The 22,809-nt window shown below is 48.4% G+C and overlaps 1 protein-coding gene across 3 annotated transcripts in view; it reads left to right on the plus strand.

Moving 5' to 3' along the window:
• FLI1 (Fli-1 proto-oncogene, ETS transcription factor) overlaps positions 1 to 22,809 on the plus strand; it is a 123,943-nt gene that overhangs the window by 95,372 nt on the left and 5,762 nt on the right. For all 3 annotated transcript variants that reach the window (XM_067039314.1, XM_059068612.2, XM_067039315.1), the window contains one exon: positions 21,331 to 21,396. In XM_067039314.1, coding sequence (XP_066895415.1) covers positions 21,331 to 21,396 — 66 coding nt within the window. The remainder of the gene's footprint in view (positions 1 to 21,330; positions 21,397 to 22,809) is intronic.

The following is a 22,809-nucleotide window of genomic DNA, read 5'->3' on the forward strand; positions in this document are numbered from 1 at the left end:
CTTAAAATACAGATTTTCGTTAAGAAGCAGGTTTGTCTGGGTTGAACTGCGCTGATAAACGATTCATTATTCCTCCAGGGGTCCTAGCTTTCAGCCTCTCCTCTACCTGCGCTGCTGTTCCTTCCCTCGGTCCTTTTGTGAGTTTGTAATGCCACGCTGGGCTCTTTGGGGCTTTTGCAGGAGCTGCCTCTCTTCTGAAATGAATGATCTGCAGTATCCAGACAAGTGCGCGCTGCAAGGCCCTCAGTCAGGTGGTGCCGGGCATTTATCTCCCAGCATCGGCCCTGGCCTCCAGAAATGGTTACGTCTGCGCTTTGCAGGTGCAGCTTTTGTCCCCAGTAAAGCTTTCCACTTGAGCTGCCTTGCTGCTCTGTCGCCTACCCCCTCCTGAGGTGGTCTGAATCTGTCTAAATGGCCCATCGCCCACAAAACAAAGTACATCAGCAAGACAAAGCTAGCCACGCTCCTCTCTCCCTGCTTTTCACCCTCCTCCCCACCCTCTCTCTTCTGCTTTTCTCTAATAGCTATCTTGGGTTCTTAAAATATTAAATGGAAAAATGAAGAGAAGACGTCATGCAAACTTAGCTCCGTCTTGTTTGAATAAGGCACACACAGAGCCCCAAACAAACCCAGAGTCCAACAAGAGGACCAGAGCTCTGTGTGTGTGTGTGTGTGTGCGCGCGCGTGCGTGCGTGAGTGTACGTGTTTATTTCACAAAGGACAGGTGCTGGGATCAAGCACAAAAGAAAGAAGTTGAAGAGGTAAATGCTTCTATGAATGCTTCTTCAATGTGCTTATCAAATGAGTATGTCTTTTTACTTTAAAATGGCATAATCATCCTTCCAGCTTGTCTCTTGAAAACAATTGCACTCTCTAAGGGTTATTGGTGCCCGAGAAGTAAGGCTAGATTTTAAAAATTAACTCCTAGCAGTTTTTAAGCTTTTTCTAAAATTTAATATTCTATGGTCACAGATTGGACGCAGCTAGAAAAATTATGCTCTCTCTACCTGATACCAAAGCTAATGCACTTAAGAAAATAAATTAGAATAGAAGCAACCGCTACCCATTTTCAATGCAGCCACCACTGTCATATGTATAGGATTCTGCAATGCCTCAGACACTTTCACGTGCTTTGCCTCTGCTTTTAAGCCTGGCAACATCCCCGAGAGGTAGATTGAATTAGCCCCATTTTTCAGACAGAGAAAGTGTGGTTCAGGACTATTAAATGGCTCCCTGAAGGGCAAACAGCTATTCAACAGCAGAACAAGGATTCAAACCCAGAATGTAGGACTCAAAATTCCTTACTTCAGATAGTCTCCTTGACAAACTCAGCCTTTCCCTTCTAGCTGGATTTTCATGAAAGCAATACCTTGCCTAAATGTCGTGTGGGCGGAGATGTGCATTTTTTCCATTGTTTTTCTCTGTCCCTGCAGTTTTTCTACTCTCATCTCCATCCACATCCCTGCACTATCCTCTCTTCCCAAAGATAAATTCATACGTAACCCCTGCTTGGCACTACCCTCTATTCCTAACTGCACAGAGAATGAGCTGGAGAGCTTTTTAAAATTCCTGATGCCCTAGGACAAATATTGTATGACTCCGCTCATAGGAAGGACTGCAAGTGGGCAGATTCATAGAGACCAGAAAAGTAGAATGAAGGTTTCCAGGGGCTGGAAGGAGGGAAGGATGGGGAGTTATTGTTTAATGGGCCCAGCGTTTCAGTTTGGAAAGACGGAAGGGTTCTGATGGGGGGGATGGTTGTCCAGCGTGAATTACTTAATGCCACTGAAATGTACACTAGAAGATGGTCAAAATGGTAAATTCTGTGTGATGTATGTTTTACCACAGTAAAAACTGCAAAAGCACATGAGAAGATCTCAACATCGCTAATTAGTAGAGAAATGCAAATCAAAACTACAATGAGGTATCACCTCACAGCAGTCAGAATGGCCGTCATCAAAAAGCCTACAAATCATAAATGCTGGAGAGGGTGTGGAGAAAAGGGAACCCTCCGATACGGTTGGTGGGAATGCAAATTGATGCAGCCACTGTGAAAAACAGGATGGAGATTCCTTAAAAAACTAAAATTAGAGTTACCATATGATCCAGCAATCCACTCCCGGGCATATATCCAGTACAGACAAAAACGCGAATTTGAAAAGATACATGCACCCCAGTGTTCATAGCAGCACTAGCTATAGTAGCCAAGACAGGGAAGCACCCCAAGGGTCCATCAGCAGATGAATGGATGAAGAAGATGTGGTACATACATACAATGGACTATTACTCAGCCATAAAAAAGAATGAAATAATGTCATTTGCAGCAACATGGATGGACCTAGGGATTATCAAGCTAAGTGAGGTAAATCAGTCAAAGAAAGACAAATATATATGATACCACTTATATGTAGAATCTAAAAAAGAATACAAATGAATCTATTTACAAAGCAGAAACAGATTCAGACATAGAAAACAAACTTATGGTTACCAAAGGGGAAAGGGATGGGGGAAGGGATAAATTAGGAGTCTGGGATTAACAGATACACACCACTATGTACAAAATAGCAACAAGGATTTACTGTATAATACAGGGAGATATATATATATATATATCTGAAAAAAATACAACAAAAGTAAAAATAAAAAATGTTTTAAAATACTGATGCCAAGGTCCCAAACACAACCAACTGATTCAGAATCTCTAGGAGTGACAGCTTCCAAGCTCTCCCCGTTACTCTTAAACCTGCAGCCAAGATTGAGCAGTGCTGTCCTACATGGCAGACAGGAACCAGAAAGAGGAAAGGGAGACCCATCTCAGAGCCACCCAGGTTTTCTTGGAGACACACTGGGCAGTTGATCTTGATCTTTCCTGGCCCCAAATTGACCTAGAAAAGGAAGAGCAGGACCTCATGTTATACTCATGGAAGAGCAGGCTGAACTGACCACTGGATTATTAGTTCTTTTTCATCCTTGTCATTGATGAGGTTATAATTTTTATCGATATTGATTCTGACAGCTTTACACGAGTCCATCACTTCGGCTCTCAGAAATCCCATTCTTACGTGTTCTCGTCGTGTGTATCTAAATAGTAATTGGAATTGGTGTTGGTTACCCGATCTCATCCGGAGGGCACTGGGGTTCTAGAAGTTCAGTGGCCGTTCCAAGTATTGGGTTGGCTAAAAAGTTCGCTCGGTTAATGAATACATTGTTCGATAAAGTTCTTGGTGAAAATGAAAGATGTGTCCTCTTTTTGCTTAAAACTGAACGAACTTTTTGGCCAACCCAATACACAGGCGTCCCGGGGCCAGGACTGAGGATTCTCTAAACCTCGATCTCCGACCTCCGTGCCCAGGGACAAGTGCGTCCACCCAGGATGCAGCTCAGAGCTCCACCGTGTTTCCGGGCGGCCTTGCCCTGGGCCCTCCCGGCGCATCCCCTGGACGGGCAGCAGCGCTCCGCCTCAGAGCTGCTTTGCCTCCTAAAACCCTCATTTCCTCAGCTCCTCGTGCTGGATCTGCTTAAATACCTCTGACTCTCCAAAAGTCAGAGGATACTGAACTCCTTGTTTATTAACTCCTGGAACTCATAAACCGGCCCACGGAGGCTGAGCCTCTAGCCCCCGCCCGGGAAGCCCTTCAGGACCCGCTGTGAAATGCAAACCGCTCCTCCTCGCAGGTCGCCTGCGGCCGGGGGTAGAGCCCTGGCCTGCAGTCACCTGGGCTAATGGATAAAAAGTCTGTCTTCTTGCACGCTAAGTGTGGGAGAGAGAGAGGGGGAGCAGCCACCTTTCCATGTCCTTCAGAGGGAAATGCCTACCCGGTGCTGAAGATTATGCTAATGAGATCCTGCTTCTCTCAAGGAGATTTCCAGATGGTGGGACCTGTGCACACAGCCAGGCTGCAGCCCCTCACCGTCTGCCAAGCGTTTGCACATCTGTTACGTCGTTTGCGCCCCTCGCCGTCCCCGTGAGCTGCCAGGGCCGATATTATTATTATCCCCGTTCTGTCCTGTAGATAATGGAAACAAGGCACAGAGATAACAGGGTCCATGTGAAGTCACCCAGGTCTTAGGACAGAGCAGGACTCCAACGTGGGTCTCTGCTGTTCACTCCTCCTTCCAGGCCGCTTCTCACCTCATCATCTCCACATATTTCATTCAAGCGTCTGACATCTTTTTTAAAAATTTATCTTATTGAAGTAGAGTTGATTTACAATGTTGTGTTCATTTCTGCTACACAGCAAAGTGACTCAGTTATACATGTATATGCAATCTTTTTCATCTTCTTTTCCATTATGGTTCATCACAGGATATTGAATATAGTTCCCTGGGCTCGACAGTAGGACCTTGTGGTTTATCCATCCTGTATATAATAGTTTGCATCAAGCATCTAACAAACATCTTAAACCTTCTTTAATTAATGCTCTCCATTTCCCCAAGGCAGGTATTTATCTCATATCTCAGCCTTAGAGCATATTGGTTCAAAACCCAGGCTCTGGACTCAAAGAGGCTGTGTGACTTTGGACAAGTCACTTACTTTTTTCTGCCTCAGTTTCCTCATGTGTAGAATGAGGACAATCTAACGGCCCCTTCAGGAGTGATATTCCACTTATAACTCACTTCCCAGGGTGTCTGATGCACCGGTAAGTACACAACATGTTTGCTCCATGGATCACAGTAGTAATTAGGATTTTATCACAACATCATTAGAATGTTCTCGAGGGTTTACCGCATGCTGACACTACGCCCAGTGTAATGAAAGACACCATATCAGATGGCGTGGTAACACCGTAGATGAGATGGCCAAGTTGTTTAAAATCTTATTCGGGAGACTCACTTATGGAACGATTAAGGAATAATATGAAACTGCATATAGTCAAATAGAAAAATGCACGTGACCTACAAGAAGTTCCCTAAGAGAAATGAAGAGATGAAAAATCATTAAGTGTTAAAGTGGACCATCCACCCCGAACCTTTCACGGAACAGAGGCGATAGAAGGCCAGGGAAGGCGTGGGTCCCCCCAAGACCACACAGGAAGGGAAGAGCTTCTCTCAGGACCTTAGTCAGGACTCGTGCCCTCCTCCACCCCGTTCACGCATCTCTTCATTTATTAAGAACCTACCATGTACGGGACGCTAGGCTGAGCCTCGGAAACGTGGTACCCAGCCAGCTACCCTCAAGAGGATGTAGTCAGAGATACAGATGGGCCTGTCCGTCAGTGCTGCGCATTGGCTATGACTGCTACAGCACCACCTCTCGCCACTTTGCCCTGCATTTTCATCGCCTGTGGGGTGTCCTTGATGATTCAATGATAGAGGTCGTAGTGAAAGATGGGAGGCCTCTGGAAGGACCCGGCACGGTGGTGCTGGAAATGGGTATCGAATGAAGGGAAGGGGGACATCGAAGACCCAGCATGTCTGGGTCTATCCCGTGCGGGGGCTGTGTGTGCTCGGGCTGGGTTTGGGGGACGGGACCAGGCGGGCTCCCGTGGGTATACCTGAGTGTGCCCCCTGGGAACACCGGGTGTGTGACGCGAGCACGATGGGGGAGCCTTGGGAGGGACTCTTAGTGGTTTACACGAAACCGAAAGACGGGTATAGTGTCACTGTGTGACAGGAAGCTCAGCAAAGGAGCCAGGGATCTGCTTGAAAATAGTCAGGGCAGGGAGGGGGCATGGATGGGGGGAGAGCTGAAGTCAGGTTGGCCATGAGCTCATGCTTGTTCAAGCCGAAGGGCCCGTCGGGGTGCAGTAGACTTTTCTCTCCGCTTTCCTACATCTTCAAAATTTCCCACGATTTAAAAGATGCCCCGAGAAGTTTTGCTTTGATGGAGGACATGTAGATGCGTGCAGAATATGGGCTCCTGTGCTCTGTGGGGGGGGCAGTGAACAAGAGTGGCAGGTTGGGGCCCAGCGTGGGGGGTGGGCTCGAGGCAGCAGCCTGAGTCAGGGTCGTCTCGGGGGGTGAGCGTGTGTTTGGCGGGGCCTCGGGCCGTGTGCGTATTGCGCCGTGCGGGATGGCCCGCGCGGGTTGGTCTGGAACACGTGTGCCGGAGGAAAAGGCCTGTAATGCTGTGAGGTAATCGCCTGTTATTTTTAGGGAGTAAATAACGTCTCTCACGGAGCAGGTTATGTGGCTCCACGGGCTCTGTCTGTGTCCACTAACGTGCACTTAAAATTTGAGGGCATTCAGGCCTCCCAGGAGGGCCTGTTAAGAACTTTGTCATTATATGTTTTTCCTTTATGATGAACTACCCCTAATCCATTTTTAGCAAAAGCGGGGACGATTGCTGAGTGTGTGTGTGAGTGTGTGCTGTTTCTGTGTCCAAAGGCAAGATTTATGATTATAGAACAGACAGTAGCTTGCTCTCTCCGTTTTATTTTTTTTTTAATTGTTTTCCTTTGAAATTCCAGACTTAATGTTTTGTCTGCTTTCAATCTGACCCTCTTTGGAGAGCTACATGGTGTGTGTGTGTGTGTGTGTGTGTGTGTGTGTGTGTGTGTGTGTTTTCACCAGAGAGAGATTGAGAGAGCGAGAAAGAGAGCGAGAAAGAGAGAGAGAGGGCTGGAAACAAAGAATCTTTGTCTGTAAGCCGTAGCAGGCAGGAAACCCCAATCCCGAGGGAGCCGAGCCAGCCAGCCCTGTCCTGGAGTCAGACTCCAGCTCTCTGAATTCAATTTGACAGCTTGTCTGGGACACTTTCTAAGTAACCATTATCCTTCCTTTCTCTGAGTAAAAGAACTGTTATTTTGTTCCGTGGGTGTGCTGTGTACGCCGTTACCGCATGTGTGGGTTCCACGGCGACTAGAACACACTCTCTCTAAATTATTGGAAACACTTAGCCTGCTTCCTAAGACAAGTGTAAATTTGTTCCAGGATAACGATGCGAACGGCCTTCCGTGTTGCACGTTGGAGGCAGGTACAGGGATTTCACCGGGCCGTATTGTTTAGTCCCAGTGACAGCACGAATCCCCCTTATTGGAAGGAGCTCCTCCATCTCAGGAAGAATTCAAATTGTGTACATTTTATGCCTTCGAAGATTTTTTTTTTTTTGGAAATATGTATAAAGATATCTTCCGATGATCATTGCCCTCAGTTTCTGTGTTTGATCGATTAATTGATAATTTTTTAAGAAATCTACCACCATAGGTCTCTCTCATCTCGGGGACGGAATTCCAAGGTAGGTGGGTGTCAGCCGTGAGCCCCCAGGGTTTGGGACAGGCAGGCGCAACTGGGTGACCCCCCTGGAGTAAAGCAGGCTCTGCTCTCCTGTCTCCAGCCGCTCACATCAGTTGATGGCCGCAACCTCATGAGGGATTGTGAGGCAAAACCCGCCCTTTCCGGAGCGTGCATGTTTGCAGGCCGTCCAGGTCCCGCCAAGCAGGATGGAAAGAGGCACCGTCCAGCGTGGCCTGGGTCACCTCGGGGTCTGGGCGGGGTGACAGCTTGGCCAGCAGCACAGTTTTTACCAATTTAGGATCTGACCAAAAAAATGTGTCCTTCAAATGTGAGTGGATTCCTGTCTAGACCGTTTCAAACAGAACTTTGAATGTTTCCCGCTCTCCCATTGCCTGACATACCTTCCTCAGCTGTCTCACTCCCACCCCAGTCCACACCCTATGAGCCACGCTCGCTCTTGGTGGCCCAGGTCAGACGATGTCTCCTCAACCACCCCTGCCCCACGGAGCTTTGCTTGTACCCTCTGTCTTCCCAGTGAAGCATCTGACAGAGTATATCCAACAGCCTTTGGTCTTGAAAGACTTGATGCATCTTGGAGGCAGGGACAGTGCCTTAGAAAAGGCCAGGTATGGATGGATGCATGGATGGATGGATGGATGGATGGATATGGATGGATGGATGCATGGATGCATGAATGGATGATGAATGGATGGTTGCATGGATGGATGGGTGGATGGATGGATGGATGGATGCATGGATGCATGGATGATGGATGGATGGATGGGTGGATATGCATGGATGGATGGATGCATGGATGGATGGATGATGGATAGATGGATGGATGGATGCATGGATGGTTGGATGGATGCATGGATGGATGGATGATGGATGCATGGATGGATGATGGATGGATATGGATGGATGATGGATGGATATGGATGCATGGATGGATGGGTGGATGGATGCATGGATGGATGCATGGATGGATGGATGATGGATGGATGGATGGGTGGATATGGATGGATGGATGCATGGATGGTTGGATGGATGATGGATGGATATGGATGGATGGATGCATGGATGGATGGATGGATGGATGGGATGCATGGATGGATGGATGGATGGATGATGGATGGATGGATGAGTGGATATGGATGGATGGATGGTTGGATGGATGCATGGATGGATGGATGGATGGATGATGGATGGATGGGATGGATGGATGCATGGATGCATGGATGATGGATGGATGGATGGGTGGATATGCATGGATGGATGGATGGATGGTTGGATGGATGCATGGATGGATGGATGATGGATGGATGGATGGGTGGATATGGATGGATGGATGGATGGATGGATGGATGGATGGATGCATGGATGCATGGATGGTTGGATGGATGATGGATGGATGGATGGATGCAAATTATAGACAAATTGCCTTAAATTACTCCCCAAGGACTTACTGTAAAATTCACCCTTCGTGATGTTTCTAAATCCAAGAGTGATGTTTTGGCCTCGTCCACTGCAAAGATGGCCTCAGGACTTGCCTTTCCCTTTCTGCCACAATTTCCCCTTCATTTGACCCCAACGTGATTCCTCCCAGGCCGTGAGTGGTCCCACCCAGAAGTAGAGAGAAGAGCTTGCCGAGAGCAGATTTCAGTCACAAGGTATGATCGTTCCACATCTCCCTCTTTTGCCCCATTTCTTATCAGCTTAGACTCCCCTTGGAGGCCCTTCAGATTTGGGTCCTCTTGCTACAGGTGCCACTGAGGAAGAGGCCAAGGACAGGACCAGGACAAGGGAAAGTCATATTGCAGGAAAGGTTAACTCCTGCTTGTTCAACCCTCCTTTTCTTACCTTTCTTATCAACCCCCCCCCCCCATAACGATAACAACTGCCTGATTGAGGGCTTATTCTGTGCCGAAAACTTTTCTCTTCACTTCATTTTTATGCTTCATAACCACCTTATGGAGTTGGTATGGTTATTATTCCCGTCTCGCATATAAGAAAACTGGGGCACAGATACGTTAAGCTCAAACGGCAAAGCTAGTAGGAATCAGAAAGCAGCACAGAGCCTGTTACTGCAGCCCGCTCCCCACCCAGGCAGCGCCAGGCCCACAACTGCCTCTCGCTCTTCCATCCGGCACACCATGGAACGGCCCATTTCTTCCAGGAAGTTGATGTCATCTAGTTGTTAAGATGATATGGTGAGAGTCACTGATTTCTGCTATGGTCCTCAAATCAGGACCCTCACTAAGGGTACTCAGTTCTTGCATTTCAAGAAGCATATTAGGTGGCTTCACAGATGTCCTTTTCATTATTATGCTTTATAACTTACACAACATTATACATTTTGTGTGTCTCATTTACATTTTTTAAAATCAAAGAAAAAAAAGAAGAGATTTAGAAAAGGAAATGCTATCCTGAGTAACACTCTGTTGGTGAATAGGATTGCAGTAAACTGAACTTAAAACAACAAGCACGGTGGATATGAGCTCGATAAGCCTAGTTGTGAAATTTCCTCAGACTACAAGAGGTAAGCAAGGCCTTGCCTCAATAAGCTTCATTGACCCGTGGCTCTCCAGGAAAAGGAAGGATACCAGCATCACCTGGACCATTTTAAAGACACAAGCCAGGCCGCTCCAGCATCCCAGCCTACACCCCCTTCTCAATCCATCGGTGCCCTTGGCTGGCGAAGTTGGAGCTGAGTGTTCTGGGAGAAGGCATCTCCCATTGCCTCTGAAATTCTCTCCCCACACATCACCCCACCACTGAGAGCCAGGCTTTACTTGAACACTTAACAGAGACAAAATGTGCCTTCGTTGCTCTGCATCGGCCTCCTTTCTGCCGTTGCAACAGTGGTCTCTCCTCTTCCCTGTGCCAGCAGGCATCCTGGCCCCTGGTATTGTTCCTGGCTGCTTAGAAGTGCTCACTTTGGCCTCCCTGCCCCCTTGGGCATCTTTCGTCCTGTTTATCAAAACTGCTCTTACCTGCTCCCTTGGAGAATCTGACAGGCGCCACCGTGCTCTGCAACATCAGTGAAGGTGACAGTGAAAACATGAACCCTGCTGCACCTCAATAAAGGAAAACGCTTGACGTAAACCTCAGAGTGGGAGGGGAAGAGGTGCAAGGCTGTGGGAGAGGTATTTGGGGCCAGACTTGACCTCCAGAGCACCCTTGCAACTGGACTCGGCCAGACAGCTGCCCCACCCACCAATGCCAGGGACGGGTGTCCTGACGGTGGCCACTCGGTGGGTGGGGTGGAGTGCCACCACAGCTCCACTAACGTGTCAGTGGCGTTTCACACTTACTGAGTGGGCCGTTTGGGTTTTGCATTTCCAATTCATCTCCAGACTCTTGACTATTGTTATTTTAGCCCTCCCGTCCCTACCAGGTTTCACTTTGACTCAGACATTTCATCCCATTCCAGATTATAGAGCTCTGACTCAAAATGAAGTTGGCCTTGGTTGATGTAACTCTATTCCCATGACCGCAGGGTCTTGGTTTGTAATAGAAACTGGAAGTGATCGCTGTTAGCTGTGCTGAGGAGTGGGGTCCCAGGGTACTTTGGGAAGAAAAGGCGAGGTCCACAAGCGCTCCAGGTAATCCACTGGTGGTCACCTCCACACGGAATATTGCAAATGCATTTGTTTTGCAAAATACACTGATTTTTAGAAATTCTACAGAGAGGTTGTTTGAGGGTCAGTAGTTGCGGAAAGTATTTAAAAGAAGTTTGTTTATTCCCGTGCTCATAAACCACATTTTTCTCCATCTCTCTTCCCCTCTCTCTCCCTCCTCTCTCCCTCCCCCGCTTCCCCGCCCCAGAGAAAGAGAGAAGCTTTTCTCCCGCCAGGCAGAGGTATAGGGACTTGGGGAATCTTCTAGTGAAAAGCCAAGGTATAGATAGCATCATCTGTTATCTTAAGATAAAAACCTTTCCCAAGTTCTTTTTACAGATGTAACATCATACTGTCTTCAGAGAAGCCCATATCTAAGATAATAAATAATGATTTCTCATGAAATATCCTTTTGAGAGAAGATAAAGTCTCTGAGGAAGAAATACTATGGTTAGAAACACTAACCCACGTGGGCTTCTCCCCTCCAGCCTCAGAGATCTGTAAGCAATCACATGTGAGGATCAATAAAAAGTTTAACACACCTCTGATGAAGTTCAAATTCATGTGTTAGGCACATTCTAAAGAGAAAGTGGTAAATTCCGTGAGGTTATTACTTTATCAAAATCCAGGGCATCCTTCAAAGACCAATTCAAGTCCCACCTTCGTCAGGATACTTTTTTCTTACCCACGAAGACTACAATCTCTTCTCGGGACCCTATCTCAGTGACTAGCCATCAGTGGACCTAATTACAGATTATCTTGTCGTCTTTAATGGTGAGTTTTGTCCTGTGTCCCTTTTGTCCAGGCCTGTAGATATTCAGTAAGTAACATTGACAGCTGATGGATTCACGGGGGAAGGAAAATCTAGTTTGTCAATTTAATTAAATATTTACTCAGTCCTTCTGCTCCCCTAAACAAAGAACCAGAAGAAATTCGCCTTGGTTGACACAAGGAAGATTAACTTCTTCCCAAGGAATAAAGCTCTGGAAAAGAATAGCAGCTATAATCTTAGAAGACATTTGGAGTGTGTAAAGCATTTTCACATGCATGATCTCATTTACTCTCAAAAGAACGTGGTGAGGATTAAATAGGCTATTTGCTTTTCCAAATTCTTAAATTTTAGGAGAATTGTTTTTTCCCCTGTTATGGATAGGTTGACAGAGTCAGAGACATTGTCACTTGCCTAAGTTCACACAGCTCATAACCGGCAGAGACAGGAAGGGAACCAAGGAGTTCTGAACCTCAATCTAGAGTTTTTTCCATGGCAGTGAACTGTTTCCCTGTTTGGAATGGCTTAAAGAGAAATCGTGGAATTCCTTCCTATGAAAATCTTTTAAGAGTCCTTAATAACACCACAAATGACCTTAGACTTGATAAGATTTAGGTACCCCTCTTCCAAAGAAATGAAAACCGTTCTTGGTATAACTTTGAAAACCCTTGGAGCTTCAAAAGTCTTTGGCCTGCCCAATATCCTAGAGGAGTTGAGAGAAAGGCAGTTTTTCTGCTATGAGTCATACTTTCAATTTCTATTAAAATTCTTATATGGCCACATATGCTTTCTCTCAGGCTTTGGGCCTCCAGGCCTGTGCTAATTTGCATGTCTGGTTTAGATAATGTCTGAAGTCCCCTCCAGCCTGAAAAGAAACCTCGGATTCTATTATATGTGAGACCACATTCCACCTGCCCAGAGTTGACTGCTGTCTTTAACTCCTGTGCTTTTTGACGTGTGGGGGTGCGGGAGACAGAGGTGGGAGTGTTCCTTCAGGGAGAACTCACCTGTCCTCTTCTCAACCACACTGACCCCTCAGAAACGCCCTTTCCTGCAAAACACTTCAGGGGCGGCTCAAAAACAAATCCTAGGAAGTGCTGGGATTTTAAGTTTCTTCATTTGAATGGCCTTCCTAAGTCCGTGTGATTCTAAGACAACAGATTTGGCAATTACCCTGATTCTAAATATGCAAAAACTGGTTAACTCTAATAGACTAAGCTCATCTCGCCTTTTACCATCTCTCACCCAGACATCAAAACGATACTGTCAAGTTTTTTAGCTTATTTTTTCGTCTTCCAACATAAAGTAATTTTCACAAGGTAAAGAACTGATAACTAGGGATTGCCTTTCCAGAAGTGCTTTGAAGTCAGTGTTGGGCGACCCAGTCACTTTTCGTAAGAAAATTATGGCACTATGGAGAGCTTTATTTTCGTACCATTAGATAGGTCAAGGCTTTGCTCAAATTGTGTTGTCAGCGAGGCCCTCCCTGTCCCAGCACTACCCGCTCCCCTTCACCTGTTTTCTTTCTCTCCGTACCACTCACCACCTTCTTATATACGATGTCGTTTACTATTTGTTTTGAATGTCAGCTCCCAGAGCAAGGATGTATGTCTGGCCACCATTGTATTCTCAGCACATAGAACAGGGTCTAGCACAATTGTAGACATTGAATACAATGGTGTTGAATGAATGAAAGTGAGTAGGATGTGAGGTGTTAGCTAAGCCCAATAGCTGGTGCTGCGAAGAGGAAGAACCTGGAGGCAAGAGAAGGAAACAAGGTGGTGAGATACAGTCCGTCTCTTCCCAAAGGTGCTCACCGAGCAAGGGGCATAAGTGCGCCAAGAATGACACCAGGAGGCTGAACAAGATGAGGGCAATAAACACGAGACCTTCACCGCTGAGCCTTTGCAGAACTCTGGAAGAAAAAGATGCAAAAGCTGAATCATGCAACAGATGCAAGAGTATCCCGTATCGCCAGAGAGTGAGGGCAACCCAACTGAGGAACGCGGAGCGGAGAGGGTCAGATCCGGGCTCTCGGCAGAGCCCGGCGGGCTGAACACAGACTGCTTCTCATTCATCTTCAAGCCCTCTTACCTAAGTCAGCTGTTAGGTTTTCTTTTTCTGACCCAGGATCCTCTTAAACCTGAGGCAGATTTTGACCCGGGAAGGCTGCAATTTAGTTGCATCTGCACGGCCCAGCATGGAGGGGAGTTTGGGCAAACACCCAATAAACTGAGTCAGTATAAATTGCTTTTCCACACAGGCTGGCCCCCAAATCCCGCTTTGAGGCCTTATCAAAATAAAGAGGTCGTTCAGACTTGTGTGTCATTTAGACACAGAGCCCATGGGAGGGACGAAGTCAAGGGAGGGTCCCAGCTTGGTGGGGAGCCTCGTGAGACCGTGGCGAGGCTGTGCCCACAAGGGTGCCGCTGGCCTCTCCAAATTCTCATCTTTGAAAGCCATCCATTCTTCAAGCATTTCTCTCACGTGTCCTTTCTTCCCTTTGCACGTGCAATATCTTAAACAGTAGTTTTATTCTCCTCCACGCAGCGGGGCCGGCTCTGAGGCTGAGGGGCTGTTTGGATTCCAGGACAAGATCCTTGAGCAAAGGAAATCTGATCCAGGATGTTTTTTTTCTGTGCGTTCCAAGTTTAAGGAAAGCCTTCCCTAGATATTGCCCTCCTCCCGAGATCTCCGTGGGAGCCAAGATCCTCTGGTGCTCCTTAGAACATAAGACGCCCCTGAGGTAAAGGCCGAGCCGCCCTTATAGACGGGGTTGAAAGGAGCTGAGGACCTAGCTTGGAGCTCCAGGGCTGGCTGGGCAGGGAGCTGGAGGAGCTGACAGTCAGCGGAGTAGGAAGGATGCCGGGTAACCCCTCAGCCTGGTGATATACCAGCAGGCAGCCAGAGCCAGCTTCCCGGCCGGCGATTCTAAACTGGGATACGGGACAATCCGTTTCTTCTTCTAAAAGAGAGCCAGAGTTTACTCTGATTTGGGAATCACGGGTCTCGGAGCACAGGAATTATTCTTCCTCCTTTACGCTTCCCTTCCTTTTCAGGGCCTCCTTTAATGGCTTTTTAACCTCAGTTCACCGAGGTCAGCGTCTTAGAGGCGCAAACAAGATGGTATAGACTGCGTGGATACTGTGTATATTTTTAAGTTGCCATTTATCGAATGCTTATTTAATCCCCTTAACGATCCTATAAAGCATTTGTTATTAATCCTTTTTTTTTTATATTGTGGTAAAAGTCACATAATATAAAACATATTATTTTAACCATATTTAACTGTACAGTTCAGTGGCACTAAGTACATTCACATTGCTGTGCAGCTCTCACCGTCATCTGTTTCCCGAATTCTTCACCTTCCTGAACTGGAGCCCTGTCCCCAGCAAACACTGCCTCCCCCTCCCCCCGCCCCCAGGGCCCTGGCATCCACCAGTGCGCTCTCGGACTCTATGAACTTGACTTTCCCAGGTACCTCGTATAAGTGGAGTCGAACAGTATTTGTCTGCACCTAATGTATGGTGGAGTGCGTTGTTAAGGGTAACTTAGAGAAGCAGAACCTGGGCTTCAAAAAGAGGGACCGTTTGGCAGAGTAAATGGCTGAGCTGGGGGTCTGAACCCAGGGTGGACTGATTCTAAAGGCCACGTCGTAACCAGCGACCTGCCAGAGAGAAAGGATGTCTGCACCGGGGCGTCCTCGCCCTCCACGACCTTCCCCGGCCCGGCTGCCGGTAGCCTTTGCGCAGCTTTGGAGGCGGGAGGCCAGGCCAGCCGGTCAGACATCCGGTGGTGGTCGCCCGCGGGGGTCGTAGGGAGACAGTGGCAGACGAGGGGCTGGTCCTGAGTTGAGAAGGCTCTGGAAGCAGGGCAGGCTGTCCCGGCTGGGCACCGCAGGAGGGAGAGCCCAGAGGGGAGCAGAATGGGGCTGGTGGCCAGTAGGGCCCCGGGGCCTCTTCTAACCCAGGGCCTCAGGAGGGAGGAGGGCCTTGGAGGGACATCTCGCTCGACCTCTGCCGACAGCTGCGATGTTGCCCCCCGTGTACAGTCTCCCCTGTACGGGGGAAAGTCTGGGCGATGCGTCTTCCTCCTGGTGGACTTGGCTCTCTGGGGGGGAAGTCTGGGGCTTTGGGTTCGGGGTCCGCTTTATTAGAGCTTTTCTCCTTTGGCATCCTCAGCCTTCCAAGAAAAGAGGTCTGGATCAGAGCGAGGGAAGCTTCTGCCCTGAGCAGGGGCGGCCGTGCCTGTTCTTCTACTGAAAGGTCTGCATTCAGAAGCCAGGCTTTCCAAGGATAAACAGGACTAGGGACTGCCAACCAGAGATTCGAAGAGAAGTCTCAGAGAAAATTCATCTTTTTCTATCCAGTAATCGAGAGCACAGTCTCATGTCACACGGGATGAAGAGAGAGGCTTTTGTGCTGGTGTCTCTGCGTCTTTGGCCTCCAGGTGAGGGCATGACAAAGTGTGGAGCTGCGCGTCGCCTGGGACATTGGGCTTTCAGACAGTGAACCGTCAGCACCAGAGCAGAAAGAGGTGTCTTTCCCGAGATGTTTGGCCAGGTTTCTAGGACCCATTTAACAGCTTCACACAGAAGCTGAGTTAAACACTGGGATGTCTGTGAGAAAGTCACGTCCAGAGAAAGTTTTCTCCTTCCAACGAGGACTTTTCAGAAAAAAAATCTCCATGCTCATATTTCGCCACCCCGGGAGGCTCTCCTGGAATCTAAGAGGCCATTCAGGGTCAAAGTCAGCCGCACCAGGCATCCCATGATGGAGATACTGTTCAGACCATCATATACTTGAAGCTGAATTATCCACACCTGGCAGTGCCCAGATTCCCCCAGAATAAGGCTCTGGTCTGTCTTTGCTTTGGCAAGAATTGATCTCAGGACCGCCTGAAACCATAAGCTCCAGGCAAAGCCCTTCTGGGAGGACTCCTCTGAAAAAGCATCACAATAAGGTTCGTCATCAAGCCAGGGGTACCAGCCTTCACTGAAGCAAACAGTGAGTGTCAGAATCGGGGTAATTTTCTGCAGCTCAAGCGTCTGCCACCACCCGGAAGTTCTGAGACCAGCTGCTCTGTGGGTCCCTAACGGTCCCATTTTTGCCCTCTGTGCCCTTGGCCACTCCGTTACGTGTGTGTTTTGAGAAGTCAGTTCTCAGAAAGCAGACAGTATGCACCACTCTCAGGGTGGTGGGGCTCGGGGCATTCTCAGGCTGCCTTGTGGGCCAGGCACACCCCACAGGAGAGCAACCCACGGGCTGACCGGCCGCCGAGGGTCAGGGAGCTCTGGCACAGCCAGGCGTCAGGCCCGGGGAGGAAGAGTGTTTGTGCAGAAATATGAGTCGCTGGGTAGCTCCGGGTCCAGGATTTTCCATGTTGGCTGTAGACATATTTCTGTCTGTGTGTCTGGGACTAGAGCTGACCACACTGCTGAGTTCTCACTTGTGTGACTTTTAGGAGGAAAACAAGCCCTCGTTTCAACAATGATGTTGTTAAAATATATATGCAAAAAAAGCAGGCCACGTGAATGAAGGGCGTCTAGTCCTGGGCTTCCTGTGGGGACAGGTCTCAGCCTACACCTTGTCACACGTCCACTCTGCCCAGAGGGCAGCTGGGGTGAGCAGTCTATACTCATCCGTCGCCCTTCACCCAGACTGGAATCCCCTGAAGACTTCACTTAGTGGGGAGCAGCTGGGGGAGAGGCTTTGAATTCTCTCCAGCTAGGAAAATAGTGGACAACGAGAGGAAGTGTGTATATTTAGCAAGAAGGAGAAGATATCGGCCCAGTTATTCATTCATTCAGCAAATATTTATGGGGTGCTTATTCTGGGCTGGGCACTGTTCTAGGTGCTTGGTTCTATCAGAGAACAGAAGAGGGGTCCCTACCCTTATGGACCTGGCATTCAGGTGGGAGATGTGGACAATAAACGTCATGGATTAATTATCAATTAAATTAGGTGATAAGTGGAAAAATAAGAAGTAGAGCAGGGTAAGGGGGATGGAAGCAGGGGAGGGGGGTGAATGCGTATTTGGTAGGGCTGGCAAATGTGCTTCTGGGTCTGAACATTTTAAGGTATTTAATGATGCAAACACAGTAATAATGTTACTTGCTAATATTTACCAAGTTTGATGCTGTGCAGGTCTCTGGGCCAACTGTTTGCTTGGATATCTAATTTCATCTGCAAGGCTGCCCCCGTCCTTCCCATCTCTAAGGCAGAATGCCAGACCTTAGCTCTTGACCTTGGCCTTCTCCGTCTTCAGCTTTGTCCTTGCAGTAGGAGTTACTCCCAAAACACTGGCTTTCATGTCAGTCTTCCATTCGGGAGATGACCCCGCAAACCCCAGGGCCCACAGAGAGCGTTTGTTAAACTCCCCAGTAAATGGACCCAGGTGTCCTTTGTAGACTCAGGTGCCAGTGGCAGGATTTTCCATGCAAGTGGGTAGGAACGAAAGAGCACATGGGAGGGAGGCTTGTGGTCTTTGCTGCTCTGATTCTACACTCCGCTCGGGACCCTTGGATAAAGACGCCCGCTCCCAGCGCGGCCCGCTGCTGTTTATTGCTCTGTTAACTCCACAGGAGGACACAGTTCAGGCTGACTGCTGGTGGCCTCTCTGTTTCTGTCCCTCGCTTTCTTCACCTATTAGGGGACTTTAAGGTTGGTTGGGACCTCGAAAGTCCTCCCGGTCAGGCTCCGCCCCCCCCACCCCCCAGGCATCACGGGAAAGATGGGGCTGCCAGACACTTCTCTGATAAAGCATCAACTTCCAACATGATTGGGCACTCAGAGAAAAATCCAGCCACCAGCCGCCCTCTGTTGGTTAGAGGGAAGTCTTCTGAGCGTTCTCTAACTTTTGCCTGTCTGCGGTGCCCCCAGAGCTAGAATAAAAGAATAGGAGGAAAAGTTGGCAAGAAGTCAAGGGTAACTATAGCCAAAGCCATAATTTGGACTAAGAAAAAAGGTTCTTCTGAACGAATATAACATAGCTTTAGAGAAGATGGAAGAGAGGATGGAAGCCTCCGGTAAACTAAGGATTGAGAAGAAACGCTGATTAGAAAACTCTGAGTCAGAGATATTATCAGTGCAGTAAGTCAGAAGTCTAGTCAGAAGTTCAGATAACACACACCAATTCCTGGAACTTAGCGATTTGCTTTTTCTCTTTCATGAATTTGTCACTTTCTATTCCACTTTGTGTTCCGTTCCTGCTAGATTCATCTCCTTCCCCCGGCACCCACCCCATCCATCCATCCTACACATCACCACGAGCTGCACTCTCCACCACACCCTGGGTTCATGGTATTGGCACCTGCCCCAAGCCTCTCCCGGTTTCCATGGCCTGTAACCCAGAGCCATTAAGCTGGCTGAGTGGCCGTGGACCTGGCCGTGAACCTGGCCTCAGCCCTCTCTTCCGTGTCCCCCCGCTGCAGTCCCACAGCCCCACGCGTGGCTCCCCGCATCCGACACGTTCGCATCTCACCGCTCACTTCCTCCGTATGCCCGCCTGGGACGTGCACTCTCTCCTCCCCAAAGAGGCCTCGCTCAAGTCACCCCAGACCCAGTCACACTAGCCTCTCCCTCCTTCACCCCCAGTATCTCCAGCATTCCTTTGGTACACGACCCGTATTTCTTCACAATCTGTTATCGTCTCCTACTTAAAGGCAAGCACTGGGGACTTGTGTCATATTCGTTCACGTCCACTGTATAGCCAGACACACAATACGTGGCAGAAATCAGTCCCAGATAAATTGCTGGAGGCCTAAGCAGCATCCCCCTCCACCAAAGAGAAATCTTGGAAGAACCCGGCCTTTCCTCGAGGATACCCCAGCCTCGTACACACTCTGCAGACCCCTGCAAGACAGCCCAGAAGATACCCACGAGAACCTACAACCGCATCCCCAGCTTGAAAACAACTTAGGTTCTTTGTTTGTTTTTGTTTTATTTTGTTTTTAAGCAAGCACAAGAATCTATTTGCAGGAGGATTTGTGAAAAAAAAAAAGTCAAAGAAAAATAAAAACAGACGACTCAGATGAGCCGAGCTTTGTCTCTTTTTTGCCCCCTTCCCTCCCCTTCCTCCCATCTGCATCCCCTCACTTTCTGTTTTGCTTTTCATGCCAATTGCTAAAGACTGTAATTTTAAAACTGCACTGGCTTTTCCAGAGCCAGGAGGAATGTGCATCCGCACGTGGATTTTTCCACAAGGAAATCATTCCTGTCTTTTGGTTCTTCTTAGCCAGAAACAACAAGAACAAGCCATGGGACCAGCCGGTCCGTCTTTGCAGTTCTTATTCCATTTCGGTGGAGAGGCTCAGAAGGGGTGGAGGGGGATGGTTTGCGTTTCACCCCGCCTGACCGCTGTTTGATGAGGTTTGTGCTCCATTCGTTCAGATGTTTTTTTTATGGTGTCTTTGTTGTCCATGGAAAGACTTTGAAAGTCATCTTTCTGTATCCTTAAGCTCTTCTGCTATTTCTGCTCCGTGTCTCAATGGGACTCACACCATGAGAAAGGAAAAGAGGATGTTTCCAGCCAGTCGGTTAAGCAATTTCTGAACAGGGTTAGGGAGGCATGTGTATTCTTTCAAGAAATGGGTTGGGATCGCGAATGTTCCATGTCAATGGAGGGTCCGCCAAGGCCATCTGAAAACCTCTCTGCACTTCCAGGCAGGAAGCATCTCTCCAGCCCCTCGTTTCTGGTTCCGGCCACACCTCTGGCCTTTCTCCTCTCTCTGTGGTCATTACCCAGCCCTCTTCACTATCGACAAAAAAGCATGAGAGGCCGAGGAGAGCCCAGACGTGCCCACAGCATCAGTGTGCTGCAGTGAGGGGTTGGAGCCGCCACCAGGGTCCTCACGGCTGGGGCTGTGAGACAGTCTGCCCGTGAGCCTTTAATCTGGACGTGACCCATCTCTCCAGAGCTGCTTAAAGGGCTTTGCTATACAGCTTCGGACATTTTTTTCTTGCTAAACTTAGATGATATTTGTAGAATGCCTTATAAGATGCTTCACATATGCTATCTCATTTGATCATTCCCTGTCTTCATCCGTTCTGGCTGCTGTAACAAAGTGCCATAGGCTGGGTGGTTTACAAACAAAAGAAACAAACTTCTCACACTGCTGGAGGTTAGAAGTCTGAGGTCAGGGTGCCAGCATGGTCAGGTTCTGGTGAGAGCTCCCTCTTGGATTGCAGACACCTGACTTCTTTTTGTGCCCTCATATGGCAGGAAGCAGGCAGACATGCTACCTCTGTGACCTCTTCTTATAAGGGCACTAATCCCATTCATGGAGGCTCCACCCTCATGACTTAATTACCTCCCAAGACCCCCACCTCCCAATACCATCCCACTGGGGGGATTAGACATCAGTGTATGAATTTGCGCAAGGGACACAAATATTCCGTTGATGACATCAGCACAACCCTGTAAGGTAGGTAAATCATGTAAATTTTTCTTTCCATGTTTTTAAAAAATTGAGGCCCAAGGATGTCTGGATTCATCCAAGGTCTCACAACAAATGGTGGAAGGACAGAATTTGAACCAGCCCTATGACTTCAAATTCAGGGTTCTTTCCATTTTGGGGACTCCTAATCAGTGTGTCGATGTTGCTTCCATTCATTCCCCTTTGCCCCAGGGGAAGAGTACACTTCTGGATTTTAGTGGTGCTTGAAAAGTTATTGTAGAATTCTCCAGGTCACCAAACGATAATCTTCATGCAACCTTTCTAAAGAGCAGGAGATGCTGATGTACCTCTATTGTTTTTTCCATTAGACCCTTCCTATGACTCAGTCAGGAGAGGAGGATGGGGCAATAACATGAATTCTGGCCTCAACAAAAGTAAGTAAACGTCACTTTATTTTGGGGGAAGAAAACCTTTTTCTGAGGACGGGGTGGAGAACAGGGTCAAGATAAAGGAGGATAGGAGTGAGCATTTTGTTTTCCTGCTTTTTGAATGGCCATCAAAATTAATTGCCAAGGGCTTCCCTGGTGGCGCAGTGGTTGAGAGTCCACCTGCCGATGCGGGGGACGCGGGTTCGTGCCCCGGTCTGGGAGGATCCCACGTGCCGCGGAGCGGCTGGGCCCGTGAGCCACGGCCGCTGGGCCTGCGCGTCCGGAGCCTGTGCTCCGCAACGGGAGAGGCCACAGCAGTGAGAGGCCCACGTACCGCAAAAAAAAAAAAAAAAAAAAATTAATTGCGAATGTAGGACCTGTCAGTGATACCTAGTCCTGGAAGGATATGGGACTTTCACTCAGACCTATGAGCTTTGTTTCATTGCGTTTGGCTTTAGAATTTTTGAAGTTGGAAGGTTTCTCTCATGACAAGGTCTGTATGAATGAAAAATCACCAGATCCGTACTCTGTCATTTAAGTTATGATAAGGACCCTCTATGGCTTTGCTTTTCTAATTGTCAAGATGTAGTTATACCAACGTCTCTACCCCAGTTTCATGAAAGGCTGAGAGGGAGGATAACCTGATGAGGGGATGGTAGGGGTCCTGACACATCAAGTTGTGTTGAAATCGGACCCAAAATCTCCCATTAAGGGAGTAGCGGGAAAGACTGACTCATATGGTCCTGACCCAGAATGTGTCAATCTTGCTACCTCTAGGAAGTAAAATATCAAGCACAGAAATGGATGGTGAAGGGAATTCTTTCAAGAAAGAGGTTGGGGGCTTCCCTGGTGGCGCAGTGGTTGAGAATCCGCCTGCCGATGCAGGAAACACGGGTTCATGCCCTGGTCCGGGAAGATCCCACATGCCGCAGAGCGGCTGGGCCCGTGAGCCGTGGCCGCTGGGCCTGCGCGTCCGGAGCCTGTGCTCCGCAATGGGAGAGGCCACAACAGTGAGAGGCCCACGTACCGCAAAAAAAAAAAAAAAAAAAAGAAAGAGGTTGGGACTAAAAACTAATGCCAGCATTAACCACCATCCCTTTTAATAATATGCATTCTTTGTTTACCCTGCCCCCAGCCCTTGACCCTGTGGGGTACACAGAGTTGAATCAAACATGGACCAATCTCTCAAGCAGGGGAGAGGAGTCATGCACACATATAACCCTTTCCCTCTGGGCGGTATCAGGAAGGCCAAGTGGACCTGGGGCCGTATGATTTGGATCTGCAAGGAGAGGCAGGATTTGGACCCGCGGTGGTGGGAAGGACTGGGCCTCCCAGGAGAGGCGGGGCCAGGGAAAGACATCAAGGTTGACATGTCTGACAGTCAGGAGGACTTGGGTTCCTGGGGTTTAGGATGCACGA

Source organism: Kogia breviceps, chromosome 7 (genome assembly GCF_026419965.1).
Source record: "Kogia breviceps isolate mKogBre1 chromosome 7, mKogBre1 haplotype 1, whole genome shotgun sequence".
NCBI lineage: Eukaryota > Metazoa > Chordata > Mammalia > Artiodactyla > Physeteridae > Kogia > Kogia breviceps.